The 19,869-nt window shown below is 43.7% G+C and overlaps 1 protein-coding gene across 4 annotated transcripts in view; it reads right to left on the bottom strand.

Annotated features, from left to right (window-relative positions):
* Positions 1-1,916: 1,916 nt before the first annotated feature.
* The window catches only part of ndufs1 (NADH:ubiquinone oxidoreductase core subunit S1), a 101,262-nt gene continuing 83,309 nt past the window's right edge, over positions 1,917-19,869 (bottom strand). For all 4 annotated transcript variants that reach the window (XM_069933917.1, XM_069933920.1, XM_069933919.1 and 1 more), the window contains 7 exons: positions 14,979-15,108; positions 9,692-9,852; positions 8,053-8,207; positions 6,247-6,422; positions 4,241-4,375; positions 3,592-3,664; positions 1,917-2,414 (listed from right to left, as the gene is read on the bottom strand). In XM_069933917.1, the coding sequence (XP_069790018.1) occupies positions 2,323-2,414; positions 3,592-3,664; positions 4,241-4,375; positions 6,247-6,422; positions 8,053-8,207; positions 9,692-9,852; positions 14,979-15,108 (922 nt within the window). In that variant the 3' untranslated portion in view covers positions 1,917-2,322. The remainder of the gene's footprint in view (positions 2,415-3,591; positions 3,665-4,240; positions 4,376-6,246; positions 6,423-8,052; positions 8,208-9,691; positions 9,853-14,978; positions 15,109-19,869) is intronic.

Consider the following 19,869-nt stretch of genomic DNA (forward strand, 5'->3'; position numbering starts at 1 on the left):
TCCATGGGCTGTGCCACTATTGAGAAGGTGGGGGGGGGGGGGGAAAGAAAGTGGGATAGACATGGTTTGGAGTTTGTCTTGCTACTGAGAAATTACCTTCAGCCAAGAAGCCCTTCCCCAATGACCAGTACTTGAATCGAAACTTTCCCAACTTGTAGCAAGATTGCTACAGATTCAGTCGATGACCTTTTTTTTGGACAATGTGTGTGATAAAGGAATCAGAATTTATTGTCATGAATATTGGTCACAAAATTTGTTGCTTTGAAGCAGGATTACATTAAAAAAAATAGAGAAAACCAAAGTAGGGACTGTGGTTCACTGACCATTCAGAAATCTGATGGTTGAGGGGAAGGAGCTGTTTTTGTACCACATCTTCAGGCTCCTGCACCTCCTTCCTGATGGTAGCAGAGTGAAGAGGGCATGACCTGCGTAGTGAGAGTTCTTGCGGGTAGAGGCTGCTTTCTTGAGACACTGCCTCTTGTAGACACTCCTCGATGGAGTGAAGACCAATGCTGGCTGAGTTCACAACTCTCTGTGGTCTTTTCCTGCCCTGTGCATTGGCACCTCCGTACCAGACAGTGATGCAACCAGTCAAGGCTCTCTATGGAACACCTGTAGAAATTTGCCAGTCTTTGGTGACATACCAAATCTCCTCAAACTCCTCATTAAGTATTGCCGCTGGCGAGCCTTTATTGTGATTGACTTGGAAGCTCCAGGATAAATCTTCAGAGATGTTGACATCCAGAAATTTGAAGTTCTTAACCCTCTCCTCTCTGAGCCCTGGATGAGTACTGGCTGGTGTTCTCCTGATTTCCCCCTCCTACAGTCTACAATCAGTTCTTTAGTTTTGGTAACGAAGCATGCAACGTGGTTGTTGTGACACCACTCAACCAGATGATCTATCTCACTCCCATACGCTTCCTCATTGCCATCTGTGATTCTGTAGATGACTGTGGGGTCATTAGCAAATTTGTAGACAGAATTTGAATTGTGCCTAGTTGCCCAGACATGGGTGTAGAGCAAATAGAGCAGTAGGCTAAGAACATATCTTGAGGTGTCCGAGCGTTGATCATCAGTGAGGAGTTTCCGATTCTTAGCGACGTGGAGGAAAATGTGCACGTTAACTTGACCAATAAAAGAAGGGAAGAGCAGAAAATAAAACGTGCAACAGCAACCCGAGCTTCAGTTGACTAATTTTAAATAAAAAATTTGGTGATTATAGCATTTGGAAATAAAATGCCCTTCCCTTTAGGGATCTCTTCTTCCAGCTATGACGATGGTTCCTTTCAGTCAGTTTGCAGGGTTTGCTAGGTGTGTCCTGAAGTGGCCGATCCTTGACAGGCCCTGCTTGCCACACACTTGGCGGGCGAGGCCTGGAGGGGCAGCAGGGGCAGAAGCTCTGTTGTGGTGGTTCCTGTGTCTTTTCTCTGTTGCCCCTTTGAGCTTGTTCTCAGCAGCGTCCACACCTTTTTCTGATGGCATCCCTCCACTGCGACTGATCTTGAGCCAGATCCTCCCATGTTGATGGGGCAATGCCAGCTTTCTGGAGACTCCTGTGCAGAACATCCTTGTCGCTGGCCTCCTCAATTTCGGGTACCACTGGACAGTTGGCCGTACAAGATGTCCTTGGGCAGTCTTAGTCAGGCATTCTGACAACAGGTCCTGCTGACATCAGTTTGGCTGACATCACCAAGGTTGAAACTGAAAGGAGAAAGGACCTTGATGTTGGAGACCTTGTCTCGTCAGGCGATCTTCATCAGAGAACATAGGTGATGCTGCTGCAGTTGGTAAAGCTGGCATAAGTGACTCCTTTGAAGGTTATATCTGCATTAGGTGAGTATTATACTGATTTTGGCAGGCTGTTACTAGTGATGGAAGATACTGATCACAATGGCACAAGGAATAGATTTTACTGATTTAACTCTTTTGGTATAGATTTATTTTCTGTAAAACCCTGGCAGCGGTGATACAAGTATTACCTCTGCCCTAGAGCATTTCCAAACACAAAAATCTTAAATGGTTTGTGTACAGTGTCAAGGTAATCACAACTTATTCCATAGACCGACTTCCATTTGAATTTCCTGTGGAACATATTACATTGCACAAGAGAAGCAAACTGTAATGTGACTAAATGTAGCAGGATGGACAGAGTGGAAAGTACATTTTCCCTCAGCATTAACTAGCACTTAGCTTTGCCAATCACGCTGCAAGTATATAGAAGGGCATGTTTCCAGTGTTCATTGAAGGCCTGCCTTTTGCAAACACAGAATTCAGCTACCACAACACCACATGGCTGGTTTGAAGTCAGTCTGTCAACGTGCTTCAGCAGATGGAATGATCTTCTACTGCACTGGCTCCTTCTGTCACTGCTTTGACGCACTTTGCCATCGTCTGAGAAGCTCTACTGATTGGATCTACAGAAGAAAAAATAAAGATTTTTAAAGAGGACTTTGAATGAGACCAGGCTGCCACTGGAACCTGCTATAAAACTAAGCAGACAACAAAAGGTCCTGACATTGTTTATTTCGCACCCCCCCACACACACCTCAGGGATAGTTGTAATTCCAGACTGCACCTGGAAATACTCCTTGCCTGGGGTATCCAAACCATCATGAGTAAACAGCTCATACAGCCTCTTCACCATCTGACCCACAAAGGAATCTGGAGACTTTCTTTGAATGATCAACACAAAGTGTTTAAAAAGCAAAAAAATAAAATTTGCAAATGGTGGAAATTTTAAAAGAAAATCAGAACGCTAAAAATACGAAGAGTTCAGATATCATCCTCAGAATGAGAAACGGAATTATAGATTTATGACTCATCAATATTTCCCGCACTCTGGTTTCACACAGCGTCCATTCCTCAAGTGATTGCCACTGATTTTCCTTGGAACTCAAGTTTCGTAGTCCATAAAGTCTTAGTCACCTATGATCTTGGCTAACACCCCAGTGTGGTGTAGGGTTGGACTCTTCCAGTGGGCCCGTGACACGATTTGAACAGCAGATCATTGGCATGCTGCCCAGATTGGTGTTCCCTTCTTGATCAACCATGGCAATCTTAGAATGACCGATCTTTCATCCCACTGCTATAGTGCGAGGTTTCCATGCATCATAATGACATGTTTGCTGCAATGTCATTCACACCACTTAACATAATCTGCAATATTTACATGAACATCTGAATTGTGCTTTCAGCCCCAAGCTCTGGAATGTCTTCCTAAACCCCATTCTCTCATCTTTCAAGATCTCACCTTACGACCAAGATCAGAACCATCACTCTCTTCGTTTGGTGCTAGTTTTCCTTTGATCGCATTTCTTGGGCATTCCCCAGTGATCCATAAATATGTGATAGAGTTATTTATGCAAACCCTCTGAATATTCCTAAAAATACCTCCTTTGCAGAAACCAATGGTGTACATCTCACTATCTCATATATGAAGCAAAGCTATTATTCATAATCAGTACATTTGATCTGTTCATCAAAGGATGAACTTTCAACATTTAATCCTTACAAATATTGCCCAATTCTTCACAATTAACACAACTACCCTGGTTCCCAAATTCTGCCCCAGTCAATATGCTAGGTACGTACCAGTCATGTAAAAATCTTTAATTGTAAGTTGGGATGGAATGAGTGGTTCATTTAGGATCTGTTGATTCACCAGCTGTAAAAAAAAAAACAGTGAGGAGTGTCAGAGACAAAGGACTGACTGGAGAGGACATCAAATAATGCACTACAGTCGCATTAAATACTTTGATGAGAAACAGTATCCATGCGGCAATCTCACTCTCCTTTCATTTCTTTCACCTACATTGTCCACCAAATCCACAGCATAAAAGTAAGTACTCTTTCTTGAAAGCTCTGGCCCTCACTCTCCACACCATTCACTGACAAACATTCCTTTAACTCCTCGGGCAGTGTGCTTTGGAGTTCCTTCTTTAAACAATCCTTTAAGACGCTCATTTCCTTAAGCTGGGTCCAAAATCCACTTGGACAGATGTATGGATAGGAAGGCTTCAGAAGAACGTGGGCCAAATGGGACTAGCCCAGAATGCTAACTTGGTTTCCATCGATGGCTAGCTTGTTCCCTGCTGGGATTCTATGATTGTTCGTCTAATCAAACAACAGTAAACAAACTGAGATGCTGCTCGAGGCTAAAGTTGTTTAAAATAATTTCCTTACTACTGCAGCCCCATGTAACAATAATGTAGACAAAATGCAACAATAAAATCACACTGACCTTTGCAAGTTCATTTGCCTGTTTGAAAAAGTTGGCTTCTTCGACATCATTATAGCAGATTAGATTAGGAGAAACCTCAGCCAGTCTCTTACGGACTTCATCCAGGGTATCATAAGGAAGTGTCATTCCCACCACCTAAGGAAGAATAAAGGCTCACGTGACCATATTTCCAATTTAAACTGCCACCTGTTCAGAAACTCCCTATGGGTAAACATGACAAGTCTTCACGATTCCCTAAGCAAGAACCATGTTTTCTGCTCCAGATTTTCTGAGTAGTTCCAAAGTCTAAATAGAAAATCGACACCACACGATGCAGAGTTGAATCAGCAAGTCTATTTCTTCTCTTCGGCCCTGCTCTTAGCTTTGGCACAGAGATTGGTTGCTTCACTCTTCATTCCGAGGACTTGAAGACCAAAATCGACACATCAGCTCCCGCAGTGAGGGCCGTATATTGGATAATTTGTTAAAATGAATTGGTTCCATGGGGTAAATGTGAAGGCTCACAGACCACTGGTGCAACCTAGTTACACTCATTAGGGATATGAACGAGGGAGTTGGATGTTGCCCTTATGATGATCAAGGGGTATGGGGAGATAACAGGAATAGAATGCTGCAGTCACACGATCAGCTACGATTCTATTGATTGGTGGTGCAGGCTTGTAGAGTTGAATAGCCGACTCCAGCACCTATATTGTAATTCCACAATTCTCTCATTCAGAAATAAAATATTACCTGGTCAGTATTACATTGATAGAAAAAGATGTGATTTGCAGACAGGTCCTTTTCTGATGACAGAAAAGTTCATTGTTAGGGCAGTATGGATGGGTTCATGAAATGTTGAAAAAGATTCTTGAACCTAGAGGTGCTGGTTTGAAGGCTTCTGTACCTTCTGTCCAAAGGTAGCAGTGAGAAGAGGTTGTGACAGGGCTCCTTTATGACGTTGGCTGCCTTCTTGGATGGGAGATTGGAGCCCCTGATGGACCTGACTATGTTTGCCCTGTGGCTCTCTGCATTCTTGGGTAGTCGAATTTCCAAACCCAGATGCTTTGCAACCAGTTACTTTTCTCAAGAAATTTGAAAAAGCATCCGAATTTCTTTGGACTACTTAAAAGCAGAGGCGTTGGTATGCCTTCTTCATGGATGCCTCAACGTGCTGCCTCCAGGAGAGGTCTGCTGGAAATGTAGACTCCCAGGAACTCTTTCCCATCGATACAGACAGGGGCTTTTCCTTCCCAAAATCAACAGTAAGCCAGAAGCACCTTGGTCTTGGTGACGTTGAGGGCAAGACTGTTGTTCTGGCACCACTCAATACCCATCCTGTATTCTGACTCATCATTTCCAGTGATTCGGCTGAGAATGATGGGGTTGCCAGTAAACTTGTAGATTTAGTTGGATTTGCACTTGGCTACACAGTCATAGGTGTACAGGAAGTAGGAGACGAAGAGTAACATCAAACCACTTTTATTGATGACGATAGATCCATTCAACTCCTGCCAATATTTATCTTTCTTGTATTGTACCGAAATAAGGCATTAGCTAGTCATTTTGAATACTGGTGCTGAGAGCTTGCTTTTGTGTATTGGATACTGCATTACCTTTTTATAACACTGACCATCAGGCACCATCAGTGGTGTGTGACATCACAAAATGGACGTGATAAAGGACCCACATCATCTTGGTCCCAACCTCTTCTCACTGCTGCCTCTGGGAAGAAGGTACAGATGCCTAATCGTTATCAGGCTCTCTTTATTACAACCATCAGAGACTGCTCTGACACTGCAAAAGGACTGCAACTATTGATACACCATTTTCTTTTGTAGTAGATAAGTGTGAATATTTATTATCAATTTTTTTTTGCACGTTGTCATTGTAATTCAGCATATTTTTAAAAAAAAACCAAAATACCTGTTTGGCTGAAGCAATTTTGGTGAATTTGTCCACTGTGCAATGTGGACAAAGAAACTGCTTCTCATTCCCCCTCCTGTTTAATCTTACTTTGACAGTACCTCAGAAATGGCGCGGATGATTTGCCAATCCTCCCTGGCCATGCCTGGAGCAGTCACTGCCACTCTGGTCTGTTGGGCACGGCCCTCCGTGTTGACATAGGTGGCAGTTTTCTCTGTGTAAGCAGCTCCAGGGAGAACAACGTCTGCCATCGGAGCGCCAACATCCCCGTGATGTCCTAAATGGGAATAATTTTAATAGAAACAGAACATGATGAGCTCGTTAAATAACATCCGGCAAAGAGTTAATGTTTTAAGCAAGAAGAGGGAAAAATGGAAACTACAAAGAGAAAAGGATGGAAGGCAGAAAATAATAAACCAACAAGAGGAGTGTATATCAAAACAAGGATAGGTTAGAAAAATAAATCATAAATCGGCTACACCTCTCTTTACCAAGGCCCCACTACATAAACAAGGGAGGGTTGTGCTCATGATTGGAAATTGTTAGTTAATATTAAATCAGCAGCAAGAGTAATTGGTCACTTCCCACACAGTAAATTCCAAAAACCCATTCGGAGCCACTTAAAGAAACTGAGGCAAATCACCAAAACTTGGTCAGAGTTTTGTTTGGGATAGTTGGGGGAGGGTCATGTGTCTTGGCAACTAAAGGTGTAGACAGCAGTGGAGTTACTATCTCAGAAGATTGTAGGGATGGAGGAGATTAAGAGGATGGGAGAGGCAAACCCAAGTGGGCTTTAAGAGACAATGGAGAGGAATTTACATTACTTAACCAGGAGCCCGTGTCAATCCTCAAACATGAGGACGACTTTTTACGATGCACCTCTCTAGGTTCCCGTCGCGGTGAATGGAAGCAACAGTGGCTGATTGTTGGAACAAATTCTATCAGGCTGTGGTACTCAGAACCAATTTGGCCCACATTGCAGGAAGAGGCCTTTAGGTAAGCCTGGTGGACAACATGGTGGGCTTGGACAGTTAATGAGCAGGGGAAGCTGCTGAGGTGGCAGAGGAAGGTCAAGTGAGGAACTGGATCAACCAGATCTGCTCAGAAGAAGATCATGACTTGCATCACACCAAGATGTCCACAGCACTACAAGTACCATGGAGTGAAGCACAGAAATCTGCAGATGCAGTGATTGAAGCAAAAACACAATGCTGAGAAACTCAGCAGGTCTTAGACCAAAGAAAAAGATACTTAACAAACATTTCAGGCTTGAGCCCTTCATTGAGGTCTGAGCAGAATGTAGGCAGGCACTTGAAGAAAATGGTGGGGGTTGGGGAGGGGCAGGGAGAGGAGCACAGTCTCACAGACAGCGGAGCACAGTCTCACAGACAGCCTAAGAAGAAAACAGGGAGGGAGAGACACAAGAGAAAACAGGGGAGGGCGGGGGATAGATTTGTGACTGGAGAGGGAAAGGGGTGGAGAGCTGGAGGGAAGGAGACAGAGGGATGGGAAGAGAGGGAGAACAGGGTCTGGCAGAAACTGGAGAAGTCGATGCAAATACCATGGAGTTGGAGAGCACCCAAACAGAATGTTGTTCCTCAAATTTATTAGTGGCCCTGGTTTGGCAGTGCTGAGTTTCTCCACCATTGTGTTTTTACCATGTTGACCCATTTCCCCTTGCCCCCCTCCTATGTTTCTCATCGGCATCTCCATGTAAAATAAAAAGGAGGAAGAGCCAATTGAGGAAAACTGGGGTCAGAATTCTCAGCTCCAAAACTGGCCCTCAGATGATCAAAATGCTAGGCCATGATGGTACATTCTGCCTGAACTAGTCCAGAACAGTAGAAAGTATACACTGGATTCCAATCTCACAGCCGTTTGCAGATGTGAATAGCCCTGACACTTACCTTGATAGATGACGAAGCAGTCCTTTGGAAGATCCTGCTGGGTGATGCAGCCACTATCTGCTCCTACGAGGAAGAGTACCTTGGGTGGATTTTTGCGGATGATATCGACACCAGCTTTGTATCCCAGATCCAGAGCAGCCACTTGACTGGCAACCCTGCAGAAAGACGTCCGGCCCTTCACATCACATGAACATCATCATGCAGGCCAGATAAGGGCCTCAATTCCACCAAAGTGTTCTCAATGCCCTTGCTTACTCTTCACTTCACGAGTTCAAGTTCATTATCAGCCAGGCAAAACAGTGTTTCTCTAGACCACAGTGCACTCAAATAATATATTTCTCACTAATTTAGCACAATACAATACAAAAGAAGGTCTATTATCCCATTGCTGGCTTGAAGTTTAACCTTCTTGATATTTTGTGATAAATCTTCCAACTTTTCTTTTGTCATAACACACTGTTGAAAGCTGCTACTAAACCTATTTCCACTAATCCATCAATTCCACATATTGCAAATCATGGCTGAGGATGAAACAAATTCACTAAGCATTCTTATATCAGAATGAAAAATTTAGAAGAATGGAAGGCTACAGATATGAAAAACAATGATAGGTCATGCTGCATCAGTGGGGGGGGGGGGGGGGGGTGGGACAAAGTCCACGGATCAGATTGAAGGCCTTTTTCTAGTACACACCTATCACACTTTTGGAAGTTGCTACTGATACCTTTCATCCCGATATGTACACAGATGCAGACAAGCGTTTCCTCAGATTTTATTTCAGCTTGCAGTAGAACTCCAATGAAAGTAGAATGGGTTGTTTTTAAAACAAACGCCAGACTGGTTTTGATGACTGGTTGCCAAACTGAAATGTTAGCCGCTTCTCTCTGCTTATAGATGCTGCTTCTGTGTCATTTCCAATTCTGGCAGTTGCAATAGGTTTCTGAAGATTAGGGGAATTAAGGATTGTGGGGGGGGGGCGGGAAAGAGGTGGAGCAGAGTCCATGGCCAGATCAACCATGATCTAATTGAATGTCGGAACAAGCTCAACAGGCCAGATGGCTGACTCCTGCTCCTATTTCTAACATTCTACTGTTCTAATGCAGTATTTTAGTTGTTTTATGGACTCATCCTAACTGGGATGATCGGCCCCAAACTCTGTTGGTATAAGAATCCATTCTTCATTTCCACTCCAAAAATCCTTTGTAATTTGGGGCATCTCCATGAAAGCTCCCCTTCGCTCTCCTTGGACCGCAAGAACAATCCAACTTCTTCAGTCTCTACAATTAACGCAAGCCCCACATCCTGCAGCTTTCGCCCTCCCCCCCCCACCCCCCCCCTTGGATTGTCCCTAACATATGAGAACAATTGTTCTCGAGGTTGCGAAGGATGACACTGACCCGGAACCCAAACCTGAGAGACACTTTACAATTTTGACCCTATTCAAGCTCAATAACGCCATTTTGCTGTATATCAGAGAAACAATGAGTGGATTCTTCCAAGTGGCGGCTTCAGGTGCAGAAGAGCTATATCGCAATTACAGAAAAAAAAAAACTTCTCACAGAACCTAGCACCACAAAAAGAATTAGTTCCTGCTTAAGTTGCCTGTCCACTCAGCGTCAACCAGTATCTTAGTACTGACCTTTGGAGAACATTTAAAACTTTCCATGTGTCTGCTACTCCACTGCCCACTCGGGCATTCTGCGCAATGGTGCTGACTACCGAGTGTATAGCTGCCCCGTCACTCCGCTGGAGAATCGAACTGCCCACCACCACCATGGGCTTCTTTGCTTTGTTCAACATCTGTCAGAGGGATGGAAGTACACAAATTACATGTTTTAGATTTAAGCAGGAAAAGTCTGCAAATGCTGTGATTGTCGTGCAATGCACAAAAGGTGCTGGAGAAACTCACGAGGTCACACAATGTCAATAGGAAGCAAAGTCCTGAGCTTCCCCCCGACCCTTCTTCTCCCCTTACCTTTCTAGTCAGGCACCTGCCTGCTTTTTGCTCATATCTTGATGAAGGGCTCAGGCCTGAAAAGTTGGCTATGTACGCAGCATGACCTGCTCAGTTTCTCCAGCACTTTTGTGTATTGAATTACATGTTTACCGTGAGCTTCACCTATATTCAATTTTAGAGCGGTTTCAACAAACACTAAAGGTAAAGGTTCTATTATTGTCACAAAATACTACATTTAGAATGTAACATCCATGAAATTCTTTGACTTTTGTCTACCATGAGGCAGACAGAGTTGCCACTTTGTCCAGCGCCCATCACAGAAACCTACAGCACCTGGTGTTCCTAGGCGATCTCCCCTCCAATCAGCCCTGAGCCTGCTCAGCCTCTGAGATCAGACAATCTCAGGCGTATTCACTATTACCTAAACTACCACGTAACATTTATTCAAGTAATTATCTTTTTTTTTGGCTATGGAACAGATTGATAGCTCACATCAATCATTACACAAAAAAACTTCCCTGGCAAAATCAAGTACCTCCAAGTTTAATCTGGATTGTTGAACACATGCATTAGTATTTTTTTCCCACCAGGTCTTCAAACTCTGGTCTAGACGGCTGCGCAGCTCAGACGGCAAAGTCCTCCTCAGCGACAAGATCTCCATCCTCAACCGATGGTCAGAACACTTCCAATCTCTTTTCAGTACCAACCGCTCAGTCCAAGATTCCGCCCTGCTCCAGCTCCCTCAACAGCCCCTAAGGCTAGAGCTGGATGAGGTTCCCACCCTGGATGAGACATATAAGGCAATCGAACAACTGAAAAGTGGCAAAGCAGCAGGTATGGATGGAATCCCCCCAGAAGTCTGGAAGGCTGGCGGCAAAACTCTGCATGCCAAACTGCATGAGTTTTTCAAGCTTTGTTGGGACCAAGGTAAACTGCCTCAGGATCTTCGTGATGCCACCATCATCACCCTGTACAAAAACAAAGGCGAGAAATCAGACTGCTCAAACTACAGGGGAATCACGTTGCTCTCCATTGCAGGCAAAATCTTCGCTAGGATTCTACTAAATAGAATAATACCTAGTGTCGCTGAGAATATTCTCCCAGAATCACAGTGCGGCTTTCGCGCAAACAGAGGAACCACTGACATGGTCTTTGCCCTCAGACAGCTCCAAGAAAAGTGCAGAGAACAAAACAAAGGACTCTACATCACCTTTGTTGACCTCACCAAAGCCTTCGACACCGTGAGCAGGAAAGGGCTTTGGCAAATACTAGAGCGCATCGGATGTCCCCCAAAGTTCCTCAACATGATTATCCAACTGCACGAAAACCAACAAGGTCGGGTCAGATACAGCAATGAGCTCTCTGAACCCTTCTCCATTAACAATGGCGTGAAGCAAGGCTGTGTTCTCGCACCAACCCTCTTTTCAATCTTCTTCAGCATGATGCTGAACCAAGCCATGAAAGACCCCAACAATGAAGACGCTGTTTACATCCGGTACCGCACGGATGGCAGTCTCTTCAATCTGAGGCGCCTGCAAGCTCACACCAAGACACAAGAGAAACTTGTCCGTGAACTACTCTTTGCAGATGATGCCGCTTTAGTTGCCCATTCAGAGCCAGCTCTTCAGCGCTTGACGTCCTGCTTTGCGGAAACTGCCAAAATGTTTGGCCTGGAAGTCAGCCTGAAGAAAACTGAGGTCCTCCATCAGCCAGCTCCCCACCATGACTACCAGCCCCCCCACATCTCCATCGGGCACACAAAACTCAAAACGGTCAACCAGTTTACCTATCTCGGCTGCACCATTTCATCAGATGCAAGGATCGACAATGAGATAGACAACAGACTCGCCAAGGCAAATAGCGCCTTTGGAAGACTACACAAAAGAGTCTGGAAAAACAACCAACTGAAAAACCTCACAAAGATAAGCGTATACAGAGCCGTTGTCATACCCACACTCCTGTTCGGCTCCGAATCATGGGTCCTCTACCGGCACCACCTACGGCTCCTAGAACGCTTCCACCAGCGTTGTCTCCGCTCCATCCTCAACATCCATTGGAGCGCTCACACCCCTAACGTCGAGGTACTCGAGATGGCAGAGGTCGACAGCATCGAGTCCACGCTGCTGAAGATCCAGCTGCGCTGGATGGGTCACGTCTCCAGAATGGAGGACCATCGCCTTCCCAAGATCGTATTATATGGCGAGCTCTCCACTGGCCACCGTGACAGAGGTGCACCAAAGAAAAGGTACAAGGACTGCCTAAAGAAATCTCTTGGTGCCTGCCACATTGACCACCGCCAGTGGGCTGATAACGCCTCAAACCGTGCATCTTGGCGCCTCACAGTTTGGCGGGCAGCAGCCTCCTTTGAAGAAGACCGCAGAGCCCACCTCACTGACAAAAGGCAAAGGAGGAAAAACCCAACACCCAACCCCAACCAACCAATTTTCCCTTGCAACCGCTGCAATCGTGTCTGCCTGTCCCGCATCGGACTGGTCAGCCACAAACGAGCCTGCAGCTGACGTGGACTTTTTACCCCCTCCATAAATCTTCGTCCGCGAAGCCAAGCCAAAGAAGAGAAACGCATACACCCCATTAACGCGCCATTGCAAGTGCATACAGATATTATCACAACTGTGACTTTTTCTTTTATCGTTTAAAATGAAGTTCAGGTGGTGATTGTTAAAGCTTTAAAAGGGATGTCTGATGGTCGAATGAGTGTTACGTTGCCATTGGGAACAAGCTTCCAACTCTACGATTCCATGGGGGCCCAAAGTGATAGAGCTGTCTGAAAAATGTATGATTCCACTTTTGGAGATGCAGAAGGATAACTGTGATGCCAGTTTTGTAACACTCTGAATATAACAACATTGTTTTAACAGAGCCCTGGAACTCCAGTTGCATGTGCCTAAAAATAAGATCCTCTTTTGGTGGTAAAGCTATGCTCTTGCACCAGGTAAAAGAAAACTGCTTTTCCAAATAAATAATTCAGTATTTCAAGGAATCTAGCCACAAGGTGGAAAGAATTTAGGAGATTACCATTTTTATGCAAAACAGTTTCTTGTGAAGGGTATTTTAAAACTCTTCTCACAGTCAGAACATTTAACTGCTCCTTCATCAGTGTGAACACATTGGTGCTTTAGAAGGAGGGATGCTGAGTGAATCATTAGGCCATTTCATGTCGGGCCTCTGCCTTGAGACTGGCAACAGGAGCAGATGGAAAAATGGGAACTTACCTTTCAGACAGCACCCCTAAGAGGCAGCTCCAGCATCCCATTCATATCCAGAGGCGCCTCATAGTGCACTGCGGATCCGACGGAGGTGGGGCGACTGGTGCTGTTGTGCCACTTGTCATAAATATGTGGCAGAGCAATGGCTGTCTTCCCTACCCATAATCCCCACGCACAGCTGAAACCGGAACAGTTCCAGCTGCGCGGGGGATTATGGGTAAGGAAGATGGCCATTGCTCTGTCGCATTTTGAGCCGCAGAGAACGGCCCCGAAGGCCAAAGCGGCCCAATGTGGCTTTCCCAACCCGCACTGGCTGCCTCCTAACAGCTCCCACTGCCCCACCAGCCCTTGCTGCCCCGACGGTCCCCACTGACAGCCACCGCTGCCCCAACAGTCCCCGCTGACAGGTCTCGCTGCCCCGACGGCCCCTGCTGACAGCCCCTGCTGCCCCGACGGTCCGCACTGACAGCCCCCGCTGCCCCGCACTGACAGCCCCCACTGCTCTGACGGCCCCCGCTGACAGTTCCCACTACCCCAACGGTCCCTGATGCCCCACTGGTTCCTGATGCCTCATTGGTCCTAGTTGACAGCCCCTGCTGCTCTGAGGGCTCCCCGCTGCCCCTGACTTGGAGGAAGATGGGTGAATGGGGAGATGGGTCGCGGGCTGACGCCATCATCAACCCGTCCTTAAACAGCTGGTTAGCACAGCTGTACATTCAGATTGATCAGCAGAGCGCTGCGCCATGGAGATTATCTCTCTTGGGGAGGGGTTGAAATATGTGGCTCGGAGACCGCCTCTGCACATTCAGAAAGGTAGGTGATTATGCGTTTTGGCAGAGATTTTCCGCCTTTACATCTCAAGTTTTGGGCTATCTGAAATGGCCTATTGTTCTTGGCCAATTTGTCCTCAATCCTATTTAATTGCTAATAACTGTGGTTGCATTAGTCCGAAAGTCCTAATCTTTAATATTCCCAATTTAAATACTGTCAGAGATAACCACATAAAACAACTCCGATTATCCAAAATGAGTGGGCCTATTTCAGATAAATGTTTTTTTTTAAAGAGAACTGGTCATTTTTTTTTAAAACAGCCCAGTAGCAACAGCAAATCACTTATAACAATGTTTAAACAACAACAAATAACAAGGGAAAGCTTTTTAAGCATTAAAATAATGTTTAATTCTCACCATAAAAATGCTGGCCACTGCTGATCACTGACACCTCCCCACTGAGGCGCCGCTCATGCCGAGAGCTTGAGGTCCCCACTGCTGCCGGCGCCGGGAGCCAGAGGTTCGCTGCTGCCGGCGCCGGGAGCCTAATGTCCCCAGTCAGTTCAGCTCCAATAAAAATTCAGATAGATGAGGATTTCAGATATCCTCATTTATCTGAATTTTTTTTAAAAATTGGATTACTGAGGATTTTGGAGAATCCGATTTCGGATAATCAGAGTTGTACTGTACTACAGTGGTGGTAACTGATAATCCTCTCAACAGGTCAGGGAGCATCCACAGAGAGAGAGAAAAACAAAGAGAACTTTTATTTGCTCATGATGGAAGGGTTGATTGAGCCAAAACTTTTAATTCTAATTCTCTCTTGACTTTCTCTGCTGGGACTGGAGACGATTTTGGGCTGGTGAAGCCAAGTGCAGGGCATTTACTCAAACTTCATCTTTATTGACAGATGTATTAAAATACAAATATGAATTGCACACATTTATGATAAGGTGGCAACATGAACAGTACCTGGCTGAAAGGGTGGTTTCCTGATGCAATCTGCTGTAATACCTCTGGAGATTCTCCAAGATGATTGTAGGAATAGCTCAAGTCCACATTCGCTCCAACTAAAGCCACTTGAAGGTCGTTGTGCAACCAGCTGGAAAAGTGCCACGAACATTTATCATTACACATGTTCTGATTAATGGGTCAACCATTTAAGCTGTATGAAAAGATGCTGTTGGGAGCAGAGGGTCTAACCTCTGATGGAATGATGAAATTGGTGCAAACCAAAATTGGCATACATTTCCCTCCAAACCCTGCCTGTACCTAAGAAATAGGAGCAGGAAAAGTCCATCCGGCCCGTTGAGCCTGCACCACCATTCAATGAGTTCATTGCTGATCTGATGACAGGTTCATCTCTACCAACCTGCTTTTTCCACATATCCCTTAATTCCTCTACAATGTAAATGTCTATCCAACCTTGTCTTCAGTATGTTCACTGAGGTCGCCTCCACTGCTTCAATGGGCAGCGAATTCCACAGAATTATCACCCTCTGGGAAAAGCAGTTCCTCCTCATCATAAACAGCAAGTGTAATGGTTAGCAAAACACTGTTACAGCACTCATTCAAATCCAGCACAGTCTGTAAGGAGTTTATACGTTCTCCCCATGTCTGTGTGGGTTTTCCCTGGGCGCTCTGGTTTCCTTCACCATTCAAAATGGACCAGGGATTAATTGGGTGTAACTGGGAGGCATGGGCTTGTGGGCTGAAAGGACCTGTTACCATGCTGTGGGTCTAATTAATTAATAATTATAAATCCACTACCCTGAACCGTGAGGCTGTGTCCCCTAGTTCTAGTCTTCCCCACCAATGGAAATAACTTAACTAATTCCTTTAATAATTTAATGTTTCTATACAATCCCCCTTCATTCTTCTAATTCCAGTGAGTACAGTCCCAGACGACTCAATCTCTCCTCATAGGTTAACCCTCTGTAATGTTGTCCTCTTTTTTCCAAACTGGACAGTTTTGGAACCATGGAACATTAGAGCACAGAAACAGGCCCCTTTGGCACAGTGCTGAACCATTTTTCTGCTTAGTCCCACTGATCTGCAACCAGTCCAAAGCCCTCCATACCCCCCCTCCCATCCATGTACCTGTCCAAATTCCTCTTAAATGTTAAAATTGAGCCTGCATTTCATTACTTCAGCTGGCAGCTCATTGCACACTCCCACCACTCTCTGTGTGAAGAAGATCCCCCTAAACTTTTCCCCTTTAACCCATGTCCCCTAGTTTGCATCTCCCCTACTCTCAGAGGAAAAAGCCCATCTACATTTACTCTGTCTATCCCCCTCATAATTTTAAATACCACCAACAAATCTCCCTTCATTCTTCTACACTCCAAAGAATAAAGTCCTAACCTGTCCCTGTAACTCAATTCCTGGAGTCCGGGCAACATCCTAGTAAATCTTCTCTGCACTCTTTCTAACTTATTGATATCTTTCCTGTAGTTAGGTGACCAAAACTACAAACAATACTCCAACTTTGGCCTCACCAATGTCTTGTACAACTTTAACATAACATCCTAACTCCTATATTCAATACTTTGATTTATGAAGGCCAATATGCCAAAAGCTCTCTTTACAACTCTATCCACCTGTGGCGCCACTTTCAAGGAATTATGTATCTGCATCGCCAGATTCCTCTGTTCTACTGCACTCCTCAGTGTCCTACCATTCACCATGTATGTCCTTTCTTGGTTTCTCCTTCCAAAATGCAACACCTCATACTTGTCTGCATTAAATTCCATCTGACATTTTTCAGCCATTTTTCCAGCTGGTCCAGATTCCTCTACAAGCTTTGGAAAAACGTTTTCATTGTCCACAACACCTCCAATCTCAGGGTCATCTGCAAACTTGCTGATCCAATCTACCACATTGTCATCCAGATCACTAATATAGATGACGGGGGCGTGGCAAGATGGCGTAAGGAACAGACATGCCTTCCAGTCCTCTCCTGACTCTTTGTTATTGTCTTGTCTATAAGTGCCCGTTAAAACTTTTTAAAAGTTTAGAAATAGTTAGAGGTGTTGAATTAGTTACTAATGGTACAACTCCTGAAAAGAAGCAAAAAAAAACAGCAACAAATCGTTAAGAAATTGCATTTTCCGAAGTTATCTGAGCCTACCTGTTTACAAGAAGCCAGGACTCAGCGTGGAATGGATCCAGGAAGAGAGGTACAAGATTCGGCAACGGAGCTCTGCTCTTTGTCGGCAGGGCTCTTTAAAGATGGCGCCCGGCAGCCCTTGGAACAAAGGGCTGGCCAGGCGCGTGCGCGTGAATCAACGCCCGCTGTGAGCGCTGTCAGTGAGTCTTTGACAGCTAGAACAGCTGGGACGCTGCCAGCTGAAGACCCAACTTCGAAAATACGCTTACTAATTGATGTAGCGGTGGCGCTGCGAAATGCACCTCCAGTAATGAAGTCTTCAACAGACATCAATGTAATGAAAGCATTTGATATAATATGGGTTAAGGATAACCCTGGCCATCAGCCTCCAGATACTGCTGAGGAGGTTGTGGCAGGGGTTTCCACACGCAGTCATACTGTAAGAAAAGCAGTTAAACCAAGGGAAGGAATAGAGGACTCTTTGGCTATACAGAAACAGCACGATCCTACTGTGCCTGAATCTATTCCAGTAGATATGCTTATTAGGAATCTTGAATCTAAATTATCCTCTACAATAAAAAATAGGTAAGGCTTTAGTTCAGATTAATACAAAGCTTAATACTTTGGTGGACATTAATACTCAACAGATGGTTGATTATAGAGCTTTTAAGCTTGAAACGAGTAAAAGACTTGATGTTTGTGACCAAGGCATAGTTGAGGTACGGGACCAAATACAAGATGTAAATAAAACAATTGAAATTTTACAAATTCAGAATAAAAATTTGGTGAAAAAGGTTGATTATTTGGAGAATCAATCTAGACAGAATAATATAAAAATTGTTGGTTTGCCAGAAGATATGGAAGGATCAGATCCAAGAAAATTCTTCACTGAATGGATTCCATAAGTGTTAGGACAAGATAAGTTTCCGGAAGGCATAATATTGGAACGTGCTCATAGAGCTTTGAGAAGAAAGACTTTTCCAGGACAAATTCAAAGACCTGTTTTGGTTCATTGTTTAAATTATTATGATAGACAATTTTGCGTGTGGCTATAAGAAATGCACAACAAAGAGGATCTCCCCTAATGGTTCAGAACAATCGAGTTTTTTTCTATCCGGATTTGAGTCAAGAAGTTATGTCTCAACGACGTGTATTTAATCCTGTGAAAGAAGTGTTGTGGAAAAAAGGATATAAAGCAACATTTAGATATCCTGCAGTATTGAAGATTTTTCAAGATGGTTATCAACCAAAATTTTTTGATAATCCTAAGGAAGCTATGGACTTTGCTTAATTACTGCCAATTACGCAATTTCAGGAACGACGTAGTCCACCACGGTCTCCAAGGAGAGTGGAGACGCAAGATGGGAACCGAATTCCAAGAAGAAATGGAAGCAATGGTGGTCGGAGTGACAAAGTTGATTAAAAAAAAATTTTTATTTCTTGAGATTTCAGATAATGATGATAGTTTAATGTGAAACGGGAGTTGGGAGAGGGAGCTGGGTGGGCATCATTTTCCAGAAGTCATCAGCTACGTGTGAGTTATATTTTGTGGGAGTTACCGCATTGAGCGGTTGAGACAGGAGGAGGTGGTTGTAACCTCCTACCTGTACTTTTTTTTTAATCAATTTTTGGATTAAGGAGTGAAGTTTTTTTTTAATTATTTTAATTTTTTTGTAGTTTTAGGAGGGGATAAGGGAAGGGGGTGTTTTTCTTTATTTTCTTTTCTTTTTTTCTTTTTTTTCTCTCCTTCTCTTTTTCTTTGTGTTATTGTAAGTAATGTCTAAACTTAAGTTTGCCTCTCTTAATGTTCAGGGTTTAAATAATCCTATTAAGCGTAAGAAAGTACTTACTTACTTAAAAAAATTAAAAGTTGATGTGACTTTTTTGCAGGAAACTCATTTAACAGATAAGGAACATTTGAAACTTAAACGTGATTGGGTTGGACAAGTTTTTTATTCTTCATTTAATTCAAAGGCGAAAGGAGTGGCAATTCTGGTGCATAAGAATCTACCATTTCAGTTACAGAATAAAGAGAAAAATGGAGGAAGATTATTAAAATTGAATTGTACAATTCTTAATGAGGCTTGGACTTTGCTTGATGTTTATGCTCCAAATGTTGAAGATACAGCTTTTATTGTAGATGTGTCTTTAATACTTGGACAAACAAATTCCAATGTGATGATTGGGGGAGATTTAAATGTGGTATTGGAGCCTTTATTGGACAAGTATCCAAGAGTAATTAAGAAATCTAAGATGGCAGTACTAATATGATGAAAGATTTGAATTTAGTTGATATTTGGCGAAGACTTAATCCTATAGAGAAAGATTTTTCTTTTTATTCTTCACGTCATAATTCCTTTTCAAGAATTGATTGTTTTTTAATTTCAACACATTTGCAGGATAAGGTTATATCTGTGGATTATAAGGCAAGGTTGGTTTCAGATCATTCATTATTATTATTAGAATATCAGAATTCACAAGATGTTCAGAGAACCCCAAGATGGAGATTTAACACTATGTTATTACAAAAACCAGAATTTATTAGTTACTTAAAAAAACAAATTGAGGATTTTATTAGTAATAATGCTAATTCTGTTTCTAATCATTTTGTTTTATGGGACGCAATGAAATCTTTTTTACGAGGTCAAATTATTAGCTATGCATCTAAAGTAAAGAAAGAGAGAATTAGAGAGATTGAAGATTTCAAGAAAAAGATAACTGTTAATGAAAAAGAATTTCAAAAAAATGCTACTG

The sequence above is a fragment of the Narcine bancroftii genome, chromosome 4 (assembly GCF_036971445.1).
Source record: "Narcine bancroftii isolate sNarBan1 chromosome 4, sNarBan1.hap1, whole genome shotgun sequence".
Lineage (NCBI taxonomy): Eukaryota > Metazoa > Chordata > Chondrichthyes > Torpediniformes > Narcinidae > Narcine > Narcine bancroftii.